This window comes from Trichechus manatus, unplaced genomic scaffold (assembly GCF_000243295.1).
Source record: "Trichechus manatus latirostris isolate Lorelei unplaced genomic scaffold, TriManLat1.0 scaffold00021, whole genome shotgun sequence".
NCBI classification, from domain to species: Eukaryota; Metazoa; Chordata; class Mammalia; order Sirenia; family Trichechidae; genus Trichechus; species Trichechus manatus.
Genome location: NW_004443957.1, coordinates 7,479,822 through 7,501,483, shown reverse-complemented (window position 1 = coordinate 7,501,483; position 21,662 = coordinate 7,479,822). Strand labels below are relative to the sequence as shown.

At 37.2% G+C, this 21,662-nt stretch overlaps 1 protein-coding gene across 1 annotated transcript; it reads left to right on the top strand.

Moving 5' to 3' along the window:
- Positions 1 to 45: 45 nt before the first annotated feature.
- On the top strand, positions 46 to 13,034 carry SPRTN (SprT-like N-terminal domain). The gene is made up of 5 exons (XM_004372939.3): positions 46 to 603; positions 1,766 to 1,865; positions 5,507 to 5,635; positions 8,832 to 9,099; positions 10,637 to 13,034. Exons 1-5 carry the CDS (start codon positions 383 to 385, stop codon positions 11,383 to 11,385), a joined length of 1,467 nt encoding a protein of 488 aa, XP_004372996.2. The 5' UTR covers positions 46 to 382; the 3' UTR covers positions 11,386 to 13,034.
- Positions 13,035 to 21,662: the final 8,628 nt, after the last annotated feature.

Sequence of the window (21,662 nt, the reverse complement as noted above, 5' to 3'; positions counted from 1 at the left end):
GAAGCGTTAGCTGATTAGGGCCCATGCGCCCCAAGCGATTTCGCGGAAGTGAGTGAGGGCGGAGGCAGACGTGCAGGCTTTGCGCATGGAGGGAGTGTGATGTCAGGTGTTTCAAGTTGCGGGCGGAATGTATGGGAGGTATCAACTGCCGGAGACTTCTGGGCCAAACACGGGGAACTCAGTTCAGCGCCAACTAGGAGGTGCTGATTTCTCGTTAGCGCCCGAATCTTGGCTTCGGCATTTAGGACAGGCTCAGCTCTCGTGCTTATTTTGACGCCCGTTTTCCGCGGTCTCGCGATAGCGGCCGGGAGCCAGTATCTCCGAGGAGCCGCTGGGGAGCAGCTGGTGGGGGGTGGGGGGAGGTGTCTCAGAACCCGGCGCCATGGACGACGACCTGGTTTTGGCCCTGCAGCTACAGGAAGAGTGGGACTTACAGGCCCTGCGACGCGACCATGCCCAGGAACCCCTGTCGCTGGTGGACGCGTCCTGGGAGTTGGTGGACCCCACCCCGGACCTTCAGGCCCTGTTCGTGCAGTTCAACGACCGGTTCTTTTGGGGCCAGCTGGAGGCCGTGGAGGTGAAGTGGAGCGTGCGCATGACCCTGTGAGTCCCAGCCCGGTGTGCCTCCTCACCCGCAGCTGACAGCTTTAGGAAAGCTGCGTGGCCCACACGCATGAGGGATAGGGACACAATGAGAGAACAGGCCCTTGACTCTCACCTCACTTGAAAAGAAATGCGCAAAGTTGTGATTTGTTCTATGGTAGTGCCTTTTTGTTTATTGCCACAGATTAGGTCTTTAGGGAATAGATAGCTAAAGCTTCACTAACCTTATGTAAAGGAGTCCTGGTGGTGAAGTGGTTAAAGCACTCGACGACTAACCGAAAGATCTGCGGTTCGAACTTACCAGGTGCTCCGAGGGAGAAAGATGTGGCAGTCTGCTCCCGTAAAGATTACAGCCTTGGAAACCCAATGGGGCAGGTCTATCCTGTTCTGTAGGGTCTCTGTGAGTTAGAATCCACTCGACGGCAGCGGTTTTGGTAATTTTTCGGTTTAGTGCTTTGGGACCCAGGAAGGAGGAACACCAGCGTCTGCCCCTGAGAAAAATGCTGAGGAAAAAACCGCCAAAGGATGCATTAAGATGCCACCACTTAGTGTGCTGGAATGTGGAAGGAGGACGTTTCCATATTTCTGGACCCAAGGGATCTTTAATGATACTTATTAAGGGGTTCCTTTTTCTACGCTTTTAAGTTTGAGAAATGCCGGTTTGAAATAATAGTCTACTCTAACATGAGAGTAGTTATCAAGTTTAGGATGCAGTTGTATACCATCATGCTTATTTTTGAATTGTAAAACAACCTACCATGAGACAAGATATATTGAAGTGTTTTTAAAGTGTAAATCTCCTTCGTATAAGCTTCTGTTGTAATTTTGGAGATGTGCTGCTGGAATATGTATCTGCCTGTTACAGCCACAAACTGATTATAGCTTGTAGGGAGGAGACTAGGAGTAGCAACGGGGTTATCTTTGAGCTGTTGTAGCCTCAATAGGGTAAGGGAAGCCACTGCTGCTCACCTATCTCCCTAACCGGGGTGAAACGCAAATATCTCATAACTAAGAGGGTATACTTTCAAGAAAGTCGTCTGTCAGTAGAGTCCTCTTGGTGTGAACTGCCCAAGAATGTATGAGGATTTGCTGATTCATCTGTGTTTCCCTCTTGATGTATATCTGGTAAATGTAACACGTTTTTGTGGTGGTTGTTTTGCAGATGTGCTGGGATATGCAGCTACGAAGGGAGGGGTGGAATGTGTTCCATCCGACTCAGTGAACCTCTTTTAAAGTTGAGACCAAGAAAGGATCTTGTAGAGGTATTCTTTGCACAGACCTGATTCTTAGCTCAATAAAATGCTTACCATTGATTTAGACTTCTGTGAATTAACTTGTATATTTTTAAAAAATCACTTTTCCATTGTACAGATTTTAACTGTGGGACAATTGATGATGATTACCTTTTATTTTTATAGTGCTTTATAGTTCTGAAAGGCTTTCAGGTATATTATCGCATTTGATTTTTGCCACAATCCTGTTGATGTTTAGTGTGTGGTGTGAGCCTCATTTTTGTAAACAAGGAAGTTATAGTTCATAGATGGTAAGTAACTGGTTTAAGATATATAACTAGAAGCAGAGAAGAACTTAGGGTCCAAGTCTTCCTATGCACGTTTTGATTTTCTTCTATCCTACTTCCACATTGCTGCCCTCCCAGGGCATCTAGCTGAGTAGGCAGCAAAAACCAGCTTGAGGGCATACTTCATGTCTAGAACTTGTGGCACATTTAGGACCAGGAGAAGTTGCTTTTTTTTTTTTTTTTAATTGTGCTTTAGATGAAGGTTTACAGAACAAATTAGTTTCTCATTAAACAATTAATGCATGTATCATTTTGTGACATTGGTTGCCAACCTTATGACATGTCAACACTTTCCCTTTCTCGACCTTGGGTTCCCCATTACCAGCTTTCCTATCCCCTCCTGCTTTCTGATCCTTGCCCCTGGGTTGGTGTGCCCATTTAGTCTCATTTTGTTTTATGGGCCGAGTAGTTGCTTTGGGCCAGATATAGAATAGTAGTGGGAAACAGCGGTGTGTTGGCACCGTGTTATATAGAGTCTTGCATCTAGCTTAAATGTGGAAGATGGTACATACATAAAAACAGACGTTCAGTATGGTGCCATGTACCATTTTCAAGATGTGTTAAATTGAAGCAAAAATAAGGGATCCTAAATTTCTTTCTCCTTTATCAGAGTAGTTATTTATTATTATTTTGGGAAGTTGAGAAAACTTTGAAAATGTAGACTGGCATTTGAATGTGAGTCTTAACAGAATGGCATTTGCTTGAAAAATAAAGTTCATTTTGAGAGAGATAGTTGATCATTTTAAAAGCTATATTTTCATAATGACCAAGTTAAAAAATGTTTGATTCTTCCATTTTTCTGTTCAATGTACTTTTCTAAAACTAAAATTCGTTAATGTGAGCCTAGTACTTCTGACGGAAATTACTTTAGTTGTGGAAACACTGAATGAGGGTGAAGTATACACAGCTTGATGAAGGTAAACAATGTCATTAAAATATACACAAGAAAAAAGGACCTGTTGGTAATTGCTATGGTATGTATAATTTTGAAGCAATAGCAAAAACATATACAAGTATGTATGTTGGCATTTATGTGTACATGTATGTATGTGTGTATGTATATATGCATCTATGTGACTATATGCACATATATTCATTTATGTAATAAAGCCCATAGGGGGCACAGTTACGAATACTTAGACATAACCAAACACCTCACAGGATCGGATTACTAGATTTAAAGGATTAGGACCACAGTCTCCTGGGACATCACGGTCATTTGGCATAATGTAGTTCATAAATTTATGTTCTACATCCTAGTTTGGTGAGTAGTGTCTGGGGACTTAAAAGCTTACAAGTGGCCATCTAACATACAGCTGTTGTTCTCTGCTTGTCTGGAACAGAAGAGAAAGAAGGAAACCAAAGACTCAAGGAAGAAACTAGTCTACGGGACAAACTATGGCCTTATCTACCCTGAGGCCAAAAGAACTAGATGGTGCCCAGCTCCACTACTGAACATTCTAATCAGGGCAACTATAGATGGACCCTGATAGAATGGGAGAAAAATGTAGACCAGAACCTCAAATTTCTAAAAAAAAAAAAAAAACCAGACCTACTGGACTGGTTGAGACTGGAGGACTCCCCAAGACTGTTGCCCTCAGAAACTCTTCAGACCTTGAACCAAAACCAACCCCTGAGGTCACCTTGTAGCTAAATAACAAATTGGCTCAAAAAATAAAAAATACCACTTGTAAGTACTGTGCTCTTTTAAAAAATCACCTATATGAGACTAAATGGTCAACAGTTACTTTAAAACAAAGATGAGAAGGTAAGGGGTAGAGAAGCAAGATTAATGGAAGTGGATCAACCAGAATGGAAGTAATGAGAATGTTAACACATTGTGAAGAATGTAACCAATGTTACTGAAAAATTTCTGTAGAAATTATTGAATGGGAACCTAAACAGCTGTATAAACTTTACTGAACATACAATAAAATATTATTTTTAAAAAATTGTGGATGATTATAAAAAAAAGTATACCTTCAAAGATCTTTTTTTTTTTTTGCTAGAAAATGTGTTCATATTTTTAAAAACAAATTATGAAACAGCAGCTGTATATGTTTTTGTTAATTTTGCTTGTAAACTTCCTGCATCCTTGGTGTGGAACGAGGAGTAAGTTTTGTTTGTTTGTTTTAAAATTTACCTGATTCAAAACCCAAAACTATAGAAAGTTATACACAGAGAAGTCTTTTTCCTACCCCTATCCCTCTCTATTCTGAACTCCCACCTACTGTAGGAAACTGTTGTCATTAGTTTCTTGGTTATTCTTTCATTGTTCTTTTTTGTAAATATTTATATCTACTCTTATTCCTTTTCCCTGCCACACAAAATACTATGTACACTCCCCTGTACTTTTTAGTCTTTTTCGTTAAAACAGTGCACTGTAGCTTTCTCCAGATCATTTCATAGAGCTCTTTTCATTCTTCTTTTGTGCATAGAATTCCATTCTGTGCGTATATCATAGAACATCATTCAACCAGTGCTCTGTTGCTAAACACAGGTTATTTCCAATATTTTGCGATTATGAACAATACCAGGATGAACACACCTTAAACATATGACCTTTCATGCAGCCATACCAAGTCTGGGTGCCCTGGGTCAAAGGATAAATGCATTTGTAATTTTGTTAGATGTTATCAAATTCTCTTCCATTGAGGTTGTACCATTTTGCGCTCCCACCAGCGGTGTGTGGAATGTTTATTTTCCATAGCTTTACTAACTGTTAAAATTTAGAAGTTTGAACAATCTTGATAAGCAAAAAATGGCATCCTAGTATAGTATTAATATGCATTTCTCTATAAATGAGGTTGAGCATGTTTTCATGTTTTATGGGTCATTTATATTTTTATGAACTGTTGATGACCTTTGCCCATTTAAAAGTTGGGTGGTTGGTAATTTTTCTGTTGACTTTAGGAGCTCTTTATATATTAGGAGATTAATAGTCTGTGCTATGAGTTGCACATGTACTTTTCTGAGCTTGTTTTTTTAATTTTACTTATGAAGTCTGTTTTTTTCCCCATACGGAATGTTTTAAGTGTTTACGTAGTTTAATTCACCAGTCTTCGGGATTTTGATTCATAGTTTAAAAGGCCTTTCTGGAACAGAGAGTTCTTAACCTGGGATCTACAGAGTTTGGGATATTCTATGCAAAGTTTTATGCATGTGTGCATATATAATTTTTCTAGAAAGATGGTTCGTGACTTTTACCAGTTTCTGAAAGGACCCTGTGATCCGAAGAACATTAAGAGCCCCAGGTAGAGTAAGAAAACGCTCCTGACTACATTTATTTTCAAACGTGCCATAACAAATTGTTTTCTATTTCAGACCCTCTTGCATGAAATGATACATGCTTATTTATTTGTCACTAATAATGATAAAGACCGGGAAGGGCATGGTCCAGAGTTCTGTAAACATATGCATCGCATCAATCGCCTGACTGGAGCCAACATAACAGTATGTAAATCCACAATATTTATGATATTTATCTGTTCAATAACTTCTGGGATTTAATTAAAAATAGAGAACTGTGTAGAAACAAATACTAACTTTGAGGATTTTCAGCAGTGAACTAGAGGCTTAGAGAAGCAGATTGGCTTGGCTTGTCTGGGACCACATAGTGGAAACCCTGATGGCGTAGTGGTTAAGAGTTCGGCTGCTAACCGAGAGGTTGGCAGTTCGCATCTACCAAGTGCTCCTTGGAAACCCTTGTGGGGCAGTTCTGCGGTGTCCTGTAGGTCACTATGAGTTGGAATTGACTCGACAGCAGTGGGTTTTTGGTGTTTTTTAGGACCACGTAGTAGAATGGTAGCAGAGCCATAAATATATCTGAGGTCTCTGACATCATCTAGGTTAATATTTTCTGCATAGTTAATTCAGTCCTGCAAGACCTCTTTTCTGGATTATTGCGATTATCTCTTTGCTTCCTTATTATAGTATCCTTCAACCCATCCTATATTCTACCATTTTTTTTTGCCAGTCCCTTCATCAGAAGTCTTCTTTGATTTACATTGACCATGGAATTAAGAACAAAGCATTTCAGCACACTGTTGTAGGAGGTGGCATAGTGTGGGGTTATAAAAAGCATGAGGAGTCATTTTGCTTGGCTTCAAATCCTGGCTCTCCCCGTTATTGACTTACTTAACTCTTTTATGCCTCATTTTACTTACATGTAAAATGCAGATAACAGTACCTATCTTTTGGATCCTTGTGAGGACTAAAGGAGAAAACATGGGCAAAGCATTATTGCAAAGTTTGAGCACTAATTAAATATTAGTTTTTGTCATTGTTGTATTCATTTTGTAAAATAATCGTATTATTCCTTTTTTCTTACCTTCTCCCACAGCTCTCCTGCTTGTGTTCTGTGTCTTTCTAATGGAACTTTTCACCTCCGTGCGTTTACTCATATATTCCCTCCCTAAAATGTGTCGTTTACTCTGTTTTCTGTCAAAGTGTTCTTCATCTTTCCAATGGGGTATGACTTCTCCCCCCTTTGAATCTCCTCAGGAGATAGTTAACCTTTTAAAATATTTTGTTCTACTTTCATACCTCTTAAGAAAGGTTGGCCCTTACCCATCCTTTTTTGTGCCAAGATGAATAATATTTTGCCCTTACAGCAGCCTAACAAATAAATAACTGAATTGAACCGAATAAAATGTTAATTCCTACACAGATTAAATTCTGTAGTCTGAGTATTTGCTGTCTTTAAAAGGTAAGAAGGGCCAGTGTCATGGAAAATGAAAGATGCTCACCCTCCAAGTAGTATTCTTTTCCCACCTATAATTTAACTTTCTAGAGAGCTCATTTAATTATTGGATGCAGTTACTTTAATGTCAGGAAAATGGCTTGCTTTAAAAACAATCAGACTTAAAATGGATTAGCAAGAGAATTATGGAGTTGCTGGTATAAAAAGCTTGTAGTTTCTTCATTAGAATTTATACTGAAAGTGCTGATGAACTTCCTGTTGTTCAATTGGAAGAAGATGTATTCTTTTATCTTGGATGTCTGTGTGTTTTATTTAGGAGAGGTTTTATAGAGTGCACACCGTTTGCTTTTACAGGTTACATCCTGTTGTAATGAACTCCACAGGGTATCTAGTTTCATATTGCAGAGGAATTTTATTTTACTGACTGCATAGTTAGAGGTCCCATTCCCAGGCTTAAAGTGTTACAGAAATTGGAAGTAAAACAGCTCCAATTCCTGTCTTTTTTGTCAGCGAACTTTAAAGTGAAGAATCTGAACATAATCGTATAGGATCTCACATACCTCTTTATCCTGAAACCTTTGTTACTCAGTCTCTTCTGCATCTAACATAATGTGTATTATTTGCATGCTTGCCAAGTGATAGAATTTTTTTGGTTATGAGGGTAGTTAGTATAGAACTGTCTGTCTATAGAGTTATGAAAAGCTTAGCATTCTTCTCTGCAAGGGAAATTTATGAGACAGTTAAATGTCTTTGTTTAAAAAAAAAAAAAAAATCTCATGTAAGATGTTCTTTATCTTACACAAAAAGTAATGTTCCACTGAGGACAGAAGAAAAAGGTATGCCTGGTTATTTAGGAGGAGCGATTTTTAAATGGTGCTCTGCAGTCCTTAGTCCCACCACAGTGGGAGGGCTACCCCTCCTTGCGGTCAGAAGAACTGTTCCTTTATCTGTCTTCTGCTTAGTTTCTAAGTACCAAAAAAAAAAAACACCCCAAACCCACTGCTGTCAAGTCAGTTCCAACTCATAGCAACCCTGTAGGGTTTCCAAGGCTATAAACCTCTATGGAAGCCGACTGCCACATCTTTCTCCCACAGAGCTGCTGGTGGTTTCGAACCACTGACTTTTGGTTAGCACTCAATCACTTTAACCACTGTACCACTAGGGCTTCTAAGAGGGTGAAAAAAGGGATCCTGCTTAAAGATTGAGAAGAGAATTTTGACTCAGCACATGAAACTTTTCATTCACTTAATCAACAAATACTTATTGAGCATCTTCACTGTGCCAGGTACTATATTAGCTACTAGGGATAAAAAGATGAAAACATTGGAATCTGGAGAACTTTTCAATCTGGTAATAGAAAGACACCCATAAAGAGATAAAGTGTTACCCCGTAAGACTTGCTACAGAGACATGAACAAAGAGCTGTGAGAATGCAGAGGACCAGAAAAGCACTCTGTCTAGGAGTTTAGCAAAGGCTTCAAGATAAGACGTTTGTGCTGTTAGGGTCAAGCATTTACAGGAAATAGTTTAGTTCCTCAGAACCCTTTAGTATTATTACTTATAGGGAAAACTTCAATTTAGCAGTGGGAACAATTCTTATTTATTATCATGTTATACAAAATCTTGCCTTTATCCTGATTTTTGATCATTTTAGCTTCTGAAGCTTTTAGCATTCATAGAGGATTTTTGTTTTAAATATTTCTGTCTTCATATTGCACATTTTCTACCTTTTTACAGTTTAGGAAATACTGAATTAACTGCTGCTGTTTCCCGTTAAAGTGAACCTTTGAACAGAAGCTAAATATAGTTGCTGTCTTTCCCAAAATACAACTTTTCGGGAAGTTCTTGGAAACTACATAGTTTCAAAAATAAAAAAAGGCTATTATATGAAGTCTTCCTAAGTTGTTAACTTGCTTACTGAATGCTAAAAATTCTGTCTCAACCCAGGTGTACCATACTTTTCATGATGAGGTGGATGAGTATCGTCGACATTGGTGGCGCTGCAATGGCCCTTGTCAGAACAAAAAACCGTATTATGGCTATGTAAAACGTGCTACTAACAGGGCCCCCTCTGCTCATGACTATTGGTGGGCCGAGCACCAGAGAACTTGTGGAGGCACTTACATAAAAATCAAGGAACCAGAGAACTACTCAAAAAAAGGCAAAGGAAGGACAAAACTTGGAGAGCACCCAGTATCAGCAGCAGAGAGTAAAGGTACCTTGTTGTGTATTCTTCCAACTTTTCCATAGCCATAGCTACAATGTAAAGACAGTCCTTTAGAGCATTGGTATTAAGATAAGCTTATGGATTATTTTTAGTGTAGAAGTTTTCAAGTGCACTTAAGAAGAAAACCCTATTGTCTACAAAATGATGGTAGGAAAATAGACTTTGCTGTATATAAAAATGAATAAAAGTAGAAATAGTTTCCATAGATAATATTTGAGGTAAAGTCTCTTTCCAGATCTTGACTTTCACTGAGTTATGAGGAAACAGAAGGCAAAAAGATTGCCAAAATAAAAACAATAATTAAATAACAATGCCCGGAATGTAAGTCTTAACTACACCCCTTCCTATCAGTTGGATTCTATCCAAGTGACTTCTGCTATTGATGTATGTATTTTCATTGGGAAAAGGATATGACATGTCTTTGCCAGTACTTCATCTTCAAGATTTCTCCCTTTTCCTATGAAGTTCAGAGCTACTGCCTTTTTCGGAGGTAGGCAGGTTAGTGACGTTGATGCTTCTTCCCTTGGGAAGTTGTGGCTTTGATGTGATAGGATCCAGGAACATAGCTGTGTTTCACAAATCTGAAATGATAAGTAAGTTAAGGAGCTGTAGAAGAATTTATGTGGGAAAAGAATTTATTTTGTGAGTAGAAGGAAAGATAAGAATATGGTAGCAGATTTTTCCCTTCTGGAACTAAACTTAAAGAACACTAAGCAGTAGAAGTTACTTTGCTGTTGGTCTTTGGCATGATAGGATTCCTTATCTAAATATGAGGGAATTTTTTAATATCCTCTATGTTCTCTCTATACAAGAGCTCTGACTTCTGAAGATTGTTCTTCTCCCATTAATAGGTAATCATTATATGGATCTAAGTTAGAATAAAGTATTATTCATTTTGAAAAACAAAACGAAACTATCCATTAGCTTATTATTTGTTACTGTATTTTTTTTTTATATGAATTTTTTTTAATGGGCAAAACTAACCTATAGCATGTAGGCGTGCAAAGTTGGATGATAAACACAAGAAAGTGTTGTGGCTTTGTAGTTGATAATTATAAAACAACAACCACCACAAGGTACTGTTTACTTATTTATATGTATGAGTGTGATTATGAAACACATGGAAGGAGCTTCTGGAATGACTAGCAAAGTTCTGTTTCTTCCCCTGAGTGATGGTTACAAGTGATGGTGTTACACAAAATCTTGCCTTTATCCTAATTTTTGATCATTTTAGCTACTGAAGCTTTTGGGGTATTCACACTACAGTAACTTTAAGTTATACATTAGTTTTGCTGGTTTTCTACATGTATGTCTTATTTTACCACAAAGTTTTTTTTTTTATGGTAAAGTGTATATTTTGGAATGAACTGTGACATTTCATCTCTACATTATACATTATCATGTTTCATTCTTAACATGAAAAATTTTTTTCTACAGTTCACTGTGATCTTTTCAGAAGTATTTGGGTTTTTTTTTCCTGTATTAATTTTGAGTCAAGGGAAAGTCTTGTTTGCTTATTTTGCAGATAAACCAAGCAGAGGTGAGACACAGCTGTTAATTCCTTTTACTGGGAAAGGATATGTTCTAGGAGGAACAAGCAATTCACTTTCATCTGGGAAATTTATCACCACACATGCCGTTAATAAAATGCAAAATCTCTCAAGTCAAGACCATTCAGCAAATGCTCTGAGACCTAATTCTAAAATTGAGGTGAAATTTGAACAAAATGGTTCAAGTAAAAAAACTTCTCTAGTCTCCTCTGTTCTTAATAACAGTCACCAAAATGTATTAAGCAACTACTTTCCTAGAGTATCAGTTGCCAACCAGAAGGCTTTCAGAAGTGTGAATGGATCTCCAACAAAAAGCTTAACAGCTGGTGACATTCCTAAAAACTCAGTCTCTTCTGGTTCTCAGAGAAGGGTTACATCTTCTAAGACATTCCTAAGAAATTCTTTAAAAGCACTGGAATCGACGTCTCTGACTGCATCGCAGGATGTGAGTGGGTCTGATGATAAATTCCCAAATAAACGACCCAGGCTAGAAGACAAGACTGTTTTTGACAGTTTTTTTATTAAGAAAGAGCAAACACAAAGTGGTGGTAATGATCCAAAGTGTAATTCACATCCTACAACTTCAGCTCAGAATTCTAGCAGTTCTTCTGGTCAGAACAAAATGGTAAATTGTCCTGTTTGTCAGAAGGAAGTTTTGGAGTCTCAAATTAATGAGCACTTGGACTGGTGCCTTGAAGGTGATAGCACTAAAATCAAAAGCTGAAAAACTCACGGATCTCATGTACTACCTCTGCTGCCTGTATTACCTCACTAATGTGTGCTATGTCAACCAGTCAGGAAGTTCTGGTTAATACTGAGATTTGTGGGTTAGAATTTAGTTCATGCAACCAATACAAAATGTTCTGTTTTACTTATATATACATACATGTGTGTGTGTATGAGTGTAACTAAAAATAAGTCTCAAGGTCCTGTATTTACTCTTGCCTTACGTATACTATAGCCCAGAGTTTGTTCTGCATGTATACATGTATAATTTTTAGATACTTTCATTATTTCTTGCACTTAAGGGTACTTAAATCTATTAATCTTTTCATTTGTACACTCTCCTCAAAATATTAATATGAGGAATCCTGTCAGGTATTTGGGTTGAGTATTTTTTTTGTGTTATTAAAATTCATTCCCAGACTGGTGTTAATCTTCATAGTATCAGACATGTTTACCAAAAGCACAGCCTAGAGTAGAAAGTATACTAGTTGTTTTAGGGTACTCAAGTATATATTTTACAAAATCTTAACAGGAAATATATTTCCTATGTTTTAAAGAATTTTATTTCACCTTTACTGAAAAGGTGGCAGATTTTAAGTTAAGTAGATAAGGACTATAGTAAAATAAGTAAATTTATTTTGGAATATTTGTACTAACAGGTAATTTTGTAGGCCAGATCTTATATTGAATTCAGCTATTTTCTCAAAATTTATCAAATTTTATGGTTAAAACTCAGAATAACTAACTGATAAAATAACAAAGTTGCCTAGTTTATGTAGCAGTAGAAAAGTATCTGAAAATAGTATTTTGAATCTGAAACCAAATTTGAGAACATTATAATAAAAGGAATACTGTTTTTGCATTTTTAAATGTTTCTTTTTAAAAATGTTCTTTTCCATGTTATAGCAAAGGGAAAAAAATACTTTCTATCAGTTTATCTTTTGTTTCATGGCTGTACTTCCAGCATGTTGGCTTATTTCCAAGACCTTAGTTCACAAGTTTTTCTTTTTTCTTATCTTTATTTCAGTATAGTAAATTGTATGTGCTGTAAAGTGCACAAATCTTAAGTATACAGCTTGTTTAACTTTTACATAAGGTGTTCATCAGGTCACAATTTTATAGAACATTTCCATTACCATAGAAGCTTCTCATAGGTACCTCTTCTAGTCAATACCCTCCACCACCAAAGGCTGTCACTGCAGGGTAGTTTGCCTGTTTTTGAACTTCATAAAGTAGTATCTTTGTTTATTAGCAAGTTTATTCTTTTTGCATTGCTCTGTAGTATTTGTATGAATATACCAGAATTAATTCATTCTAATATTTTAGAATTGTTTCCAGTTGGGGGCTATTATGAGTATTGCTGCTAAGACCACTCTTGTAATGTTGTTTGGTGGCCATATGTACTCATTCCTGTTGAGAATATACCCAGGAGTGGAACTGGTGGGTCTCAGGGTGTTATTTATGTTTAGCTTTAGTAAATACTGCCAGTTGACACTCCTACCAGCAATGTATGAGAGTTCCAGCTGTTCCACATTCTTACTGTCAGTCCTTTTAATTTTAGTCTGTCTGGTTGGGTGTTCACAAGTGTTGATATTTCTTAAGTATGAAGTCAAAAATAGTATTTAATAAATTTATATTTATAAATGGCTTTTACAGTTTGTGTTATGTTGAATATATGTGTTATACTTTCATGAAGGAATCGTTTTCTCTAATTCAATGTAACAGATTATGTGCTTTTAAACATTTTTTGAGCACGTAAGTGGCCAAAACCATGCAAGGTTCTGGGGTTCTGAAGTAAATAAGATAGCCCATGTCCTAAAGGAGCTTCATAGTGTAATTGGGGAGTGAGACAAAAGCAGATTAATTTCAATATAGTTTGGTAAGTGCTATGATACCCTTATTGAACTAGATGCTGTGAGGACTTAAAAAAAAAGTTGCCGTCGAGTTGATTCCCACTCATAGTGACCCTATAAAGTATAAGACAGAGTAGAACTGCCCCTGTAGGTTTCCCAAGGAGCTGCTGATGGGTTCGAACTATCAACCTTTTGGTTAGCAGTAGAGCTCTTAACCACTGCGCCAACAGGGCGGGGAGGATGATTAGCATAGCCCAAGTCTTCAAGGGATGTTTCTTGAAGGATCAACATCTAAGCAGAGTCTTCAAGGGTGAGTAATTAGCCTGGTAAAGAAGGGTGGAAAGGGCATTGCAAGGAGTAGCACCAGAAAAGGCATGAGTAAATACATAAGCAAATTCTACTGGAGGAACTATAAGCTTTTCCAAATGAATAGTATAAAATGTTAGGAATAAAATGGCAGGAGAAAGACTGCAGAGAGGACAGATCTCGCTAAGTAGTAGATTTGAGAGGGCAGGGCTTGTGTCTATATCAGGTTCGTGTAGTGCTTGATGTTAACGCACCTGTTCATTCAGGTGGAGGTGGTGCAGTGGGGCTTGGGAAAATTTTTAAGCCTGTCAAGAACATGTTCAGATGTGTTCTGATGGATTCTCTTGGGGCAGTATAGATTGGAGGAAGAAGGGCAGTGGCAGGGATGGAAAGAAGGGTTTGAGAAATATTTAGGCAGTAAAGTTAGGAATGGTGTCAGGTTCCAGGAAATATCTGTTAGCTGGCAAGAAAATGGAAATTAATTTTAAATTTGGGATTAAATAAGATTTTACTTCCACCAGCTGCTCCTTGGAAACCCTGTGGGGCAGTTCTACTCTGTCCTGTAGGGTCACTATGAGTAGGAATAAACTTGATGGCAACATTTTTTTCCGTGTTACTTCATCCACGTAAACTTTTGAGAAAACTTAAATGCTAAGAATTGTTACTTCCTCAATCTGAGTTATTTATATTAAAAAAAAATTTTTTTTTTTTTTTTTTTTTTTTTTTTTTGTTTTTACTTGTTTTGCTTTGGTTTAGGCTTTTCTTCTTGAAAGCAAATTCCTACCTTAATAGCAGAGCTGGTAGTTCCAGTTCAACTTTTAAAACCTCTCCCCATTTTGGGGAGAAGGGAGTGGGGGAGAAGGAAACTAGACTTCATTTTTGTAAAAACTCGGTGTTTTTTAAAGTATGGTTACCAGCAAAACTAACTTTAAATTTACAATTTTGTTTGTTTTTGTAGAATATAAATGTATATATTAACTAGAAATTCTAAAGTGGGTGAGAAAATACTACAACCAAAAAAAAACTTCTTATACTGTCTTGTTGTCCCAAAGCTCTGAGATTCTTTCAAAGCTGATTAGGATTTTTAAATAGAGTGTCAAAGTAAAACAGCTGATGTATCTTACCACAAAACTAGTACCTAGCAGGGATCCTTTGCCTGTGGCAATACATTATTTCATCGGGCTATTTCAGAAAAAAATTAATTTATTTCCTTTTATTCTTCATCTCAGTTTTTGTCCCTGAGGCTGTTGTTGCCTTTTTAGCAATGCGTTGTTGTTTAGCAGCATACATATCCACCAAATGAAGTGAATCTCTAATATGACAATTGTTAGAAATGAAGTTGACTAGGGAGTTGAAGTTAGCATAAAAGGATGAAATGTGGAGATTTCCTCTGGCTTTTATTTTTTTTCTTACATTCCATTAGAATGCTTGAAGAAGTTATATGATTAAATACTTCATATACCTTTTAAAATAAAAATATTTTTAGATCTTTAGTGACTCTGGAACCACATCATTAGTAAAATTTACCATGTTGTATCTTGTACAGAAAGAAGCTGCCATTTGCTTTCCTCAGTACTGGTGTTAAGCCTACCAAAAGATTTACACGCATGTCTACTCAACACTAGGTGGTGCTCTGGTTAGTTAAATCTTTCTGAAACATTGAAGGCAAAGGAAAGTCAAATGGATGAGAGACTTGCCAACTACTGGAACAATAATTGCCAGTTATGATTCATAGAAAGGAAGCCCTGTGAGGGACAGAGCAGGCCAAGAATGTGCGCTTGTTCAAACAAACAAGGATTGATATACAGGTCACCTTAATCTCCCTGAAATTTTCATTTCACCTTTCACTATGAACACTAAAATGATACTTGGTTTTCTACTGCAAGAAACCAGTACCCAGATCTGTCAAAGCCACGATAATGCCCAACAGGAAGTCTTCCAGACAAAGCAAGACCTATACTTTTCTACTACAGCATTTTTAAATTATAGTACTCTTGCTTTTGCTCTACTTCATCTAGTCTGAAAGCTTCCTAGGAGATGAATTATGTCCTTTGTCCTACATCAGTGATCTTATACAGTGAACAGGTACCTTTTAGATTCTTGGTGTTGAGTGAAATGGCTAGGTATTTCTCAAATTCCATTCTTATTTGCCTTCACAAAAAACACTATTAAACACTGACTCTTCTCTGAAAAATAAAAGTTTCAGTGTATTTTCAAGCTAGAAAAATACCCTTTGACCCAAGTCATTTCCAGGTTATAGGCATTCCTTGGAAACTAAATGAAAAACTGGATTTATATAGAAGATATGGGAGGGTATTTATTTTTCAAAGATTGCTCATGGGATTGTTTTATGTATTTGTGTACACTGAAAATAATTCAACAGATAAACGTGTGTATACATACACACATATATATGTACACACATATATAAATGATTTCCAGTAACTCAAAGAAAGATAGACTCACTCTTTCCATTTAGTTGCATTTGTAACACCAGATACTCAAATAGCTACCTCTAGAAGATCCACAAGGGGAGGATGGAGTCCAGCTTCTGCCCTTTATGTCCAAGTCACACATATTGCTGCGTGCATTTGTAGATTGTTCATTCTCATTGCAGTATTGTGTAAGTTATACCACAATTCACGTGTGTGTGTGTGTGTATGTCCGTTCTACTCTCTAACCCTTTTTAACTATTTGGTTTTCTCTTGGCTGCTTTCCTACTTTTTTCAATGCCCTTCATTGTGTTTTCAGTTGAATCTCTTCCTCCTTGAGCACCTTGTAGTTTAATCTTGAGAAGATTTTGTCTTTCTCAATTTCTTTGCTAAGTTGCATAAACTCTTATTTTGGTCCATTTCTTTCAGAGATTTTGAGTTTCTAAATTTAGGTGTTCATTTTTGTATCTGCAAAGGCCTGTTTAAGGATATTTAATTCAGGCTCAGATGTTAAATTTTCTTCTGCCTTATGGTTGAGGGGAGAATTTTCATCAGCTGTAATTGTCCTTTTGTTTTCTTCTTAAAGTAGCTTTTATGGATGTTGCCTGTCTTTTCCTGCTCATTTTGAAGTGTTTTCCTTGACTTGCAAAAAACAGTTGCTTCTGTGTAGGCAGGGGTGAGAGGCTTGTGTGGCTACTAGTTCAGTTTCTTGACTCAAGAATGCTCTCTTCTGTTGGTGCAGGGAAGCGCAGCACTTCTCAGAGTTGACTTTTTCTTTCGTGAGGTGGCAGGGGTTGGAGTCTCATATATTTTATTTTTCCCTGTAGGATCCTTACTTCCTTCTTTCACTTCACCATCCAGCCGCTGAGAGACATCTCCCCCCTCCCAGAAATTATACCTTCCCCAAACAGCCACTTTCAATTTCACGTACTTTGTGTATGGTTTTTGGAAGATTTGAAAGAGATTCAAATTTAGGTAGCTGCCGATAGTCTTTGAAGACCAGAAGTCCAAGTACCTCCCTCTTGAATAGGAACAGACAACTAAGAATTATCAGACATTTGAGAAAACTTCCAACATGAAAGACAAAAATTAAAACAAATAGAAAAAAGGTTAAATACTGTATCTAGTAAATAGGTTGTTAAATAAAAAATATTTAGAGAAAAGAGAGCTCTTGAAAATTAAAAACATGATAGCAGTCATGAAACAACAGAACTGGAAAATAAAGACTCTGCCCAAAGTAAAGCAAAAGGACAAGTTATAACAGAAAACTATAGGATCAAACCAGTAGGTCCACTGTCTGAATAACAGGTGCACCAGAAAGAGAGAACAGAAAAAACGAAGGCAAGAAAATAATGAACTAAGACAATGTCCCAAAACTGTGTTGTTGTTAGGTGCCATCGATTTGGTTCCGACTCATAGTGACCCTATGTAAAACAGAACGAAACACTGCCTGGTCCTGCACCATCCTCACGACGAGCCCATTGTTGCAGCCACTGTGTCAATCCAGCTCGTCAAGGGTATTCCTCGTTTTTACTGACCCTCTACTTTTTCACTGACCCAGATCTGTACAGCATGAATTCCTAGTTTGAATGCCTAACATAGTGGTTGAAATGAGGCATACACCAAGACACACTGTAAGAGCACTGGGGACAAAGAAATTCTGTGAGCTTCTGGAGAAAAAGATTGATTACACATGAAGAATTAGGAATGAGTGGCTCAGACTTGACTGCATCCACACTGGAATCCAGAACCAGTAAGGCACTGCCTTCAAAATACTGAAGAGAAATGATTTCCAAAGTACAGTTCTGTACTCAGCCAAGCTATTAAGCGTGAGGGTAAAATAAAGACACTGGTCTCAAAAAATTTACCACCTCACACACTCTTTTGCAGGAAGTATCGGAGGATATGCTCCACTAAGATAAGGAAGTAAACCAAGGAGGACATAGGACCCAGGAAACAGCGCTGACACAGGGAGTGGTAAAGAGGATTTCCATAATACTGGTGAGGGGAGATACAAGGCAGACAGCTGTGTGCCAGGCAGAAAGGGCAGTCAATACAGCCTGGAGCAGGTCAGAAGCCACAGGCAACAAAAGAAAAATCAAGACATTGACTTTAAGGGGAAAGGTAAATTGTGGAAGAAAATACAAGTGATCATAGTTTATGTCTCAGCTATGAATTAACACAAGCAGTCATAATAAAAACACTAAGTATTAACCTGATCTAAATTACAACATAATTATAAGATCAGGGGACATGGACGTGTGCTTGTGTATGTGTGGTAGGGATGGTGGAGGAGGGCTGGAAAGAAATATATTTTCATCTTCCATGTGAGGAAGTTAGTAGATAATGGCTAATACTGAAAAGTCAAGATGTGGCAGTGCATTATTATTTACATCTAATGGGGGTAAATACCCAAAGAATCATTTTAAAGTTGAAATTTGTTTTCTCAGGAGAACATCATGAGGGACTACTATTTTTATTAACAACCCTTATAGAACAAGTTGATTTAGTTATATGTGCATGTATAACTTTGATTAAAACAAATAAAAATGAAAGCCCATGTTTAAGTCCTGGCTCTCATAGCTATGTGACCTTGCACAAATCACTTCCCTTATCCTGTTTTAATTATAAATGAAGATAAAGTTTGCTCAGCTTACTTTACACAATCTGTTGGGGGGGGGGAGTGTGATTTTGTAAAACACTATATAGTAATTTTGGCAGAAAAAGTCCTAATCTTAATGAGGGTAAGAGCTTATCTAATAATTCTTTGACCCTTTGATTGTTCAGAGTTCAAAAATTATCCATTCAATAAATAGAGCTTTAGCTATCTGTAGCTGTTTAGGCTTTCCCTATCTTGGGAAGTGGTTTACATGTTTTATACTTAAGGCACCATTTCCAGCTCATGAGGCCATGCGCTTTATATTTCTCATTTCTCCAATTAGTATATCCTTGAGCATTGCTATATTTCAGATGAAGTTTACTTGCTGGAAATCATGAAAAGAACCTGCAATACAACTAAAAATAGGGGCGTATTTCTGGCCTTAGAAGTCCAAAAAAGTACCCTTGAAGCAATGGAGACTATAGACATCTGAATGCTTATAAACTGGAAAAAAAAATCCAATACACTTATTATTAGATATGTAATATAAATATGTATCACTGCAGTCCATACTTGGACCATGTGCACCTTGGGAAATAATCTGACAAACACCTTGCACTGGTGATTTAATTTGAATCTAAGGTATAAACTAAAGACCTCCATTGATAAGAAAAGCAATGAACACATTACTGCTTCCAAATGATTAACATTTACACTTGATAAAATTGTTATTCAAAGCTTGTTAACCCAGTTTTCTCTCTCTGCAATTATGCTACTATCATACTGTTAAAGGCTAAGGGAATATTATTTGTTGAAGGCCTACTATGCTCAATGTGCTTTACTTAAGTGTATTTCAGTTAGGTCCCACATAACTCTTAAGGTTGGAGCTACTGTGCTCATTTTCAGATGGAAAAGGCTCAGCAGGTAACACAATTAAGTGGTGAGCCCAAACTACACAGAGACTTGTGGATTCTGCCTGTACTCTTTTTATTACATTGCCTAGTTTAATTAGTCTTAATCTCTTAACTAGCTTGCCTTCTCCGTTAATCCTCCCAGCTATATTGAGTCGATTCCGACTCATAGCCACCCCACATGATAGAGAACTGCCCCATGGGGTTTTCTTGGCTGTGATCTTTAAGGAAGCAGATCATCAGGTTTTTCTCCCGCAGAACCACTCAATGGGTGGGTCTGAACTGCCAGCCTTTTGGCTCAACCATTGCACCAACAGGGCTCTTCCCAGCTATAATTGAGTATAGTTCTTCAAATGCCCCAAGACAGATATGAAAATAACAAAAACACCACACTAAAAATTGTTTTAAAATCAGCAACATATATGAACATTTACACTGATCTCACATTGTAATAAGGGCTCTTATATTTTGGTCTATGCCACACAGATGAAAACTTTCTTGCATACACACAATAGGGCACCTATGACAATTAGAGATGAATGCCTAATGCCCCTCCCTTTTCACAGCAGAGGGGTGATACAGACATGTTCAACAGCTGTGAATGTTAAAGTAATTGTTAAAAGCCTATTAAAATGCCAAGAATCCAAACGTTGAGAATTCAAACACAGAGCTTATTGGTCCCACAGACAGTCCAATTACCCCCAGGATGTTTCTAAAACGTTCGACACCTATGTTTATTGTTCTCTTTCCCTCATTATCATTTACAAAAAGTTAACATCAAATGTTCTGGACTAAGCTAGATGTGTGATAGAAAAGCACATTATCTGATAAAAGGGCCTGTTAAGAAAGTCAATGATATGATACAGGATTAAAAAACAAAACAAAAAACAACTAGAAATAACAACTATAATGTTTTCAAGAACATTTATACATCTTTTTAATTAGATTAGCTTTACAAGCAACTTGAGAGCTCTTTCATAATGAAACATTGTTTTTCAAATTACATAACTTTATAAGCTATCTGTTTATGAATCCTGAAATTCTTTGCCTGCTACTGATAAAGGTCTGTGTTTTACAGCTGGTTAATGTGTTGAATAAAAACAGCATTATGAAGCTTTATCTTTAACCAGGATTTAACACATACAGGCCACAAATAGTTTAAATTTTGTTTTAAATAGAGTCTTGCTTAGGGACAATTTAACGGTCACACTAACATGAAACGAATAGATTTCAAATGGATATTAAAGAAATGGCTACCCTGACTGTTTGACCCTTTCACAATGATCTCCAAGAAATTATATAAACTTAAAAAAAACACCACCATTTAAGACCTGTCTGGCAAGCACAATCCACAGAGTAGAATCTGATACTGTGTACTACTGCAGCAGTACACACTTGAATAACACAGGGGCTCCCAAATTAAAAGGCTGTTGCTGTTCATCTTGAAGATCAAACAAACCTGCTATCAACATAATACAATTTCTCCTAAACCTAACAATGGTAGCACTTTGCGTTGTGGCCCAAGGCCATGTACTGCACTGCCGACCAGATGCAAAGACAACTTGCACTCCAGGACCAGGTTGGCAGAGGCACTTACTGTAGAGATGTTAAGTGTTATTGTCTGGAACAAAGGAGAGGAGTGGAAAAGACTGAATGCAGGCAAGGGAAAACAACAGTCGACTATAATTTTTCTCCTGCAAGTTCACAATTAAGTGAGATCACAATACTGAAGATTTCATTCCCATCCTAAGTCCACTGTCAGTTTCACTAAACAATTTTTTTTCATGTTTTACATGAACAATAGCAATCTTTTAATAAAAATTACTGAGCTTTCCATAGAAAAGGTCTCTGATTATGAACTATACAGATGCTGAAACTGTCAAATATTGAAATATACAGAAATATTTCTGCACACTCACATTATTTTAGCAAAGAAGATCAAGGACAGAGATAGAAAACTTAAGTGGGCAAGGTCTTATACCCATAATTCATGTAAAATATGGGATACCACCCTTGGGCTTTGCTAAAGAACTTAGGAAACTGAAGTCTAAGACATCCATCCCAATTTCATAACATATCTGGGAGGCCTTGTGTGATTTTGTAATATTCCCTCTTTTTATGAAAAGTAAAAAAGAAAACTGTTAAAACATAAAAATATGATTATCTGGTGTTTC

What these genes read in the sequence shown, in the direction of transcription:
- SPRTN (XM_004372939.3), top strand. Translation starts at nt 383, where the DNA reads ATGGACGACGACCTGGTTTTGGCCCTGCAGCTACAGGAAGAGTGGGAC. An exon ending in TGGAGCGTGCGCATGACCCT is followed by an intron (nt 604 to 1,765) that starts GTGAGTCCCAGC and finishes GTTGTTTTGCAG; the next exon opens with ATGTGCTGGGATATGCAGCT. An exon ending in TGACTGGAGCCAACATAACA is followed by an intron (nt 5,636 to 8,831) that starts GTATGTAAATCC and finishes GTCTCAACCCAG; the next exon opens with GTGTACCATACTTTTCATGA.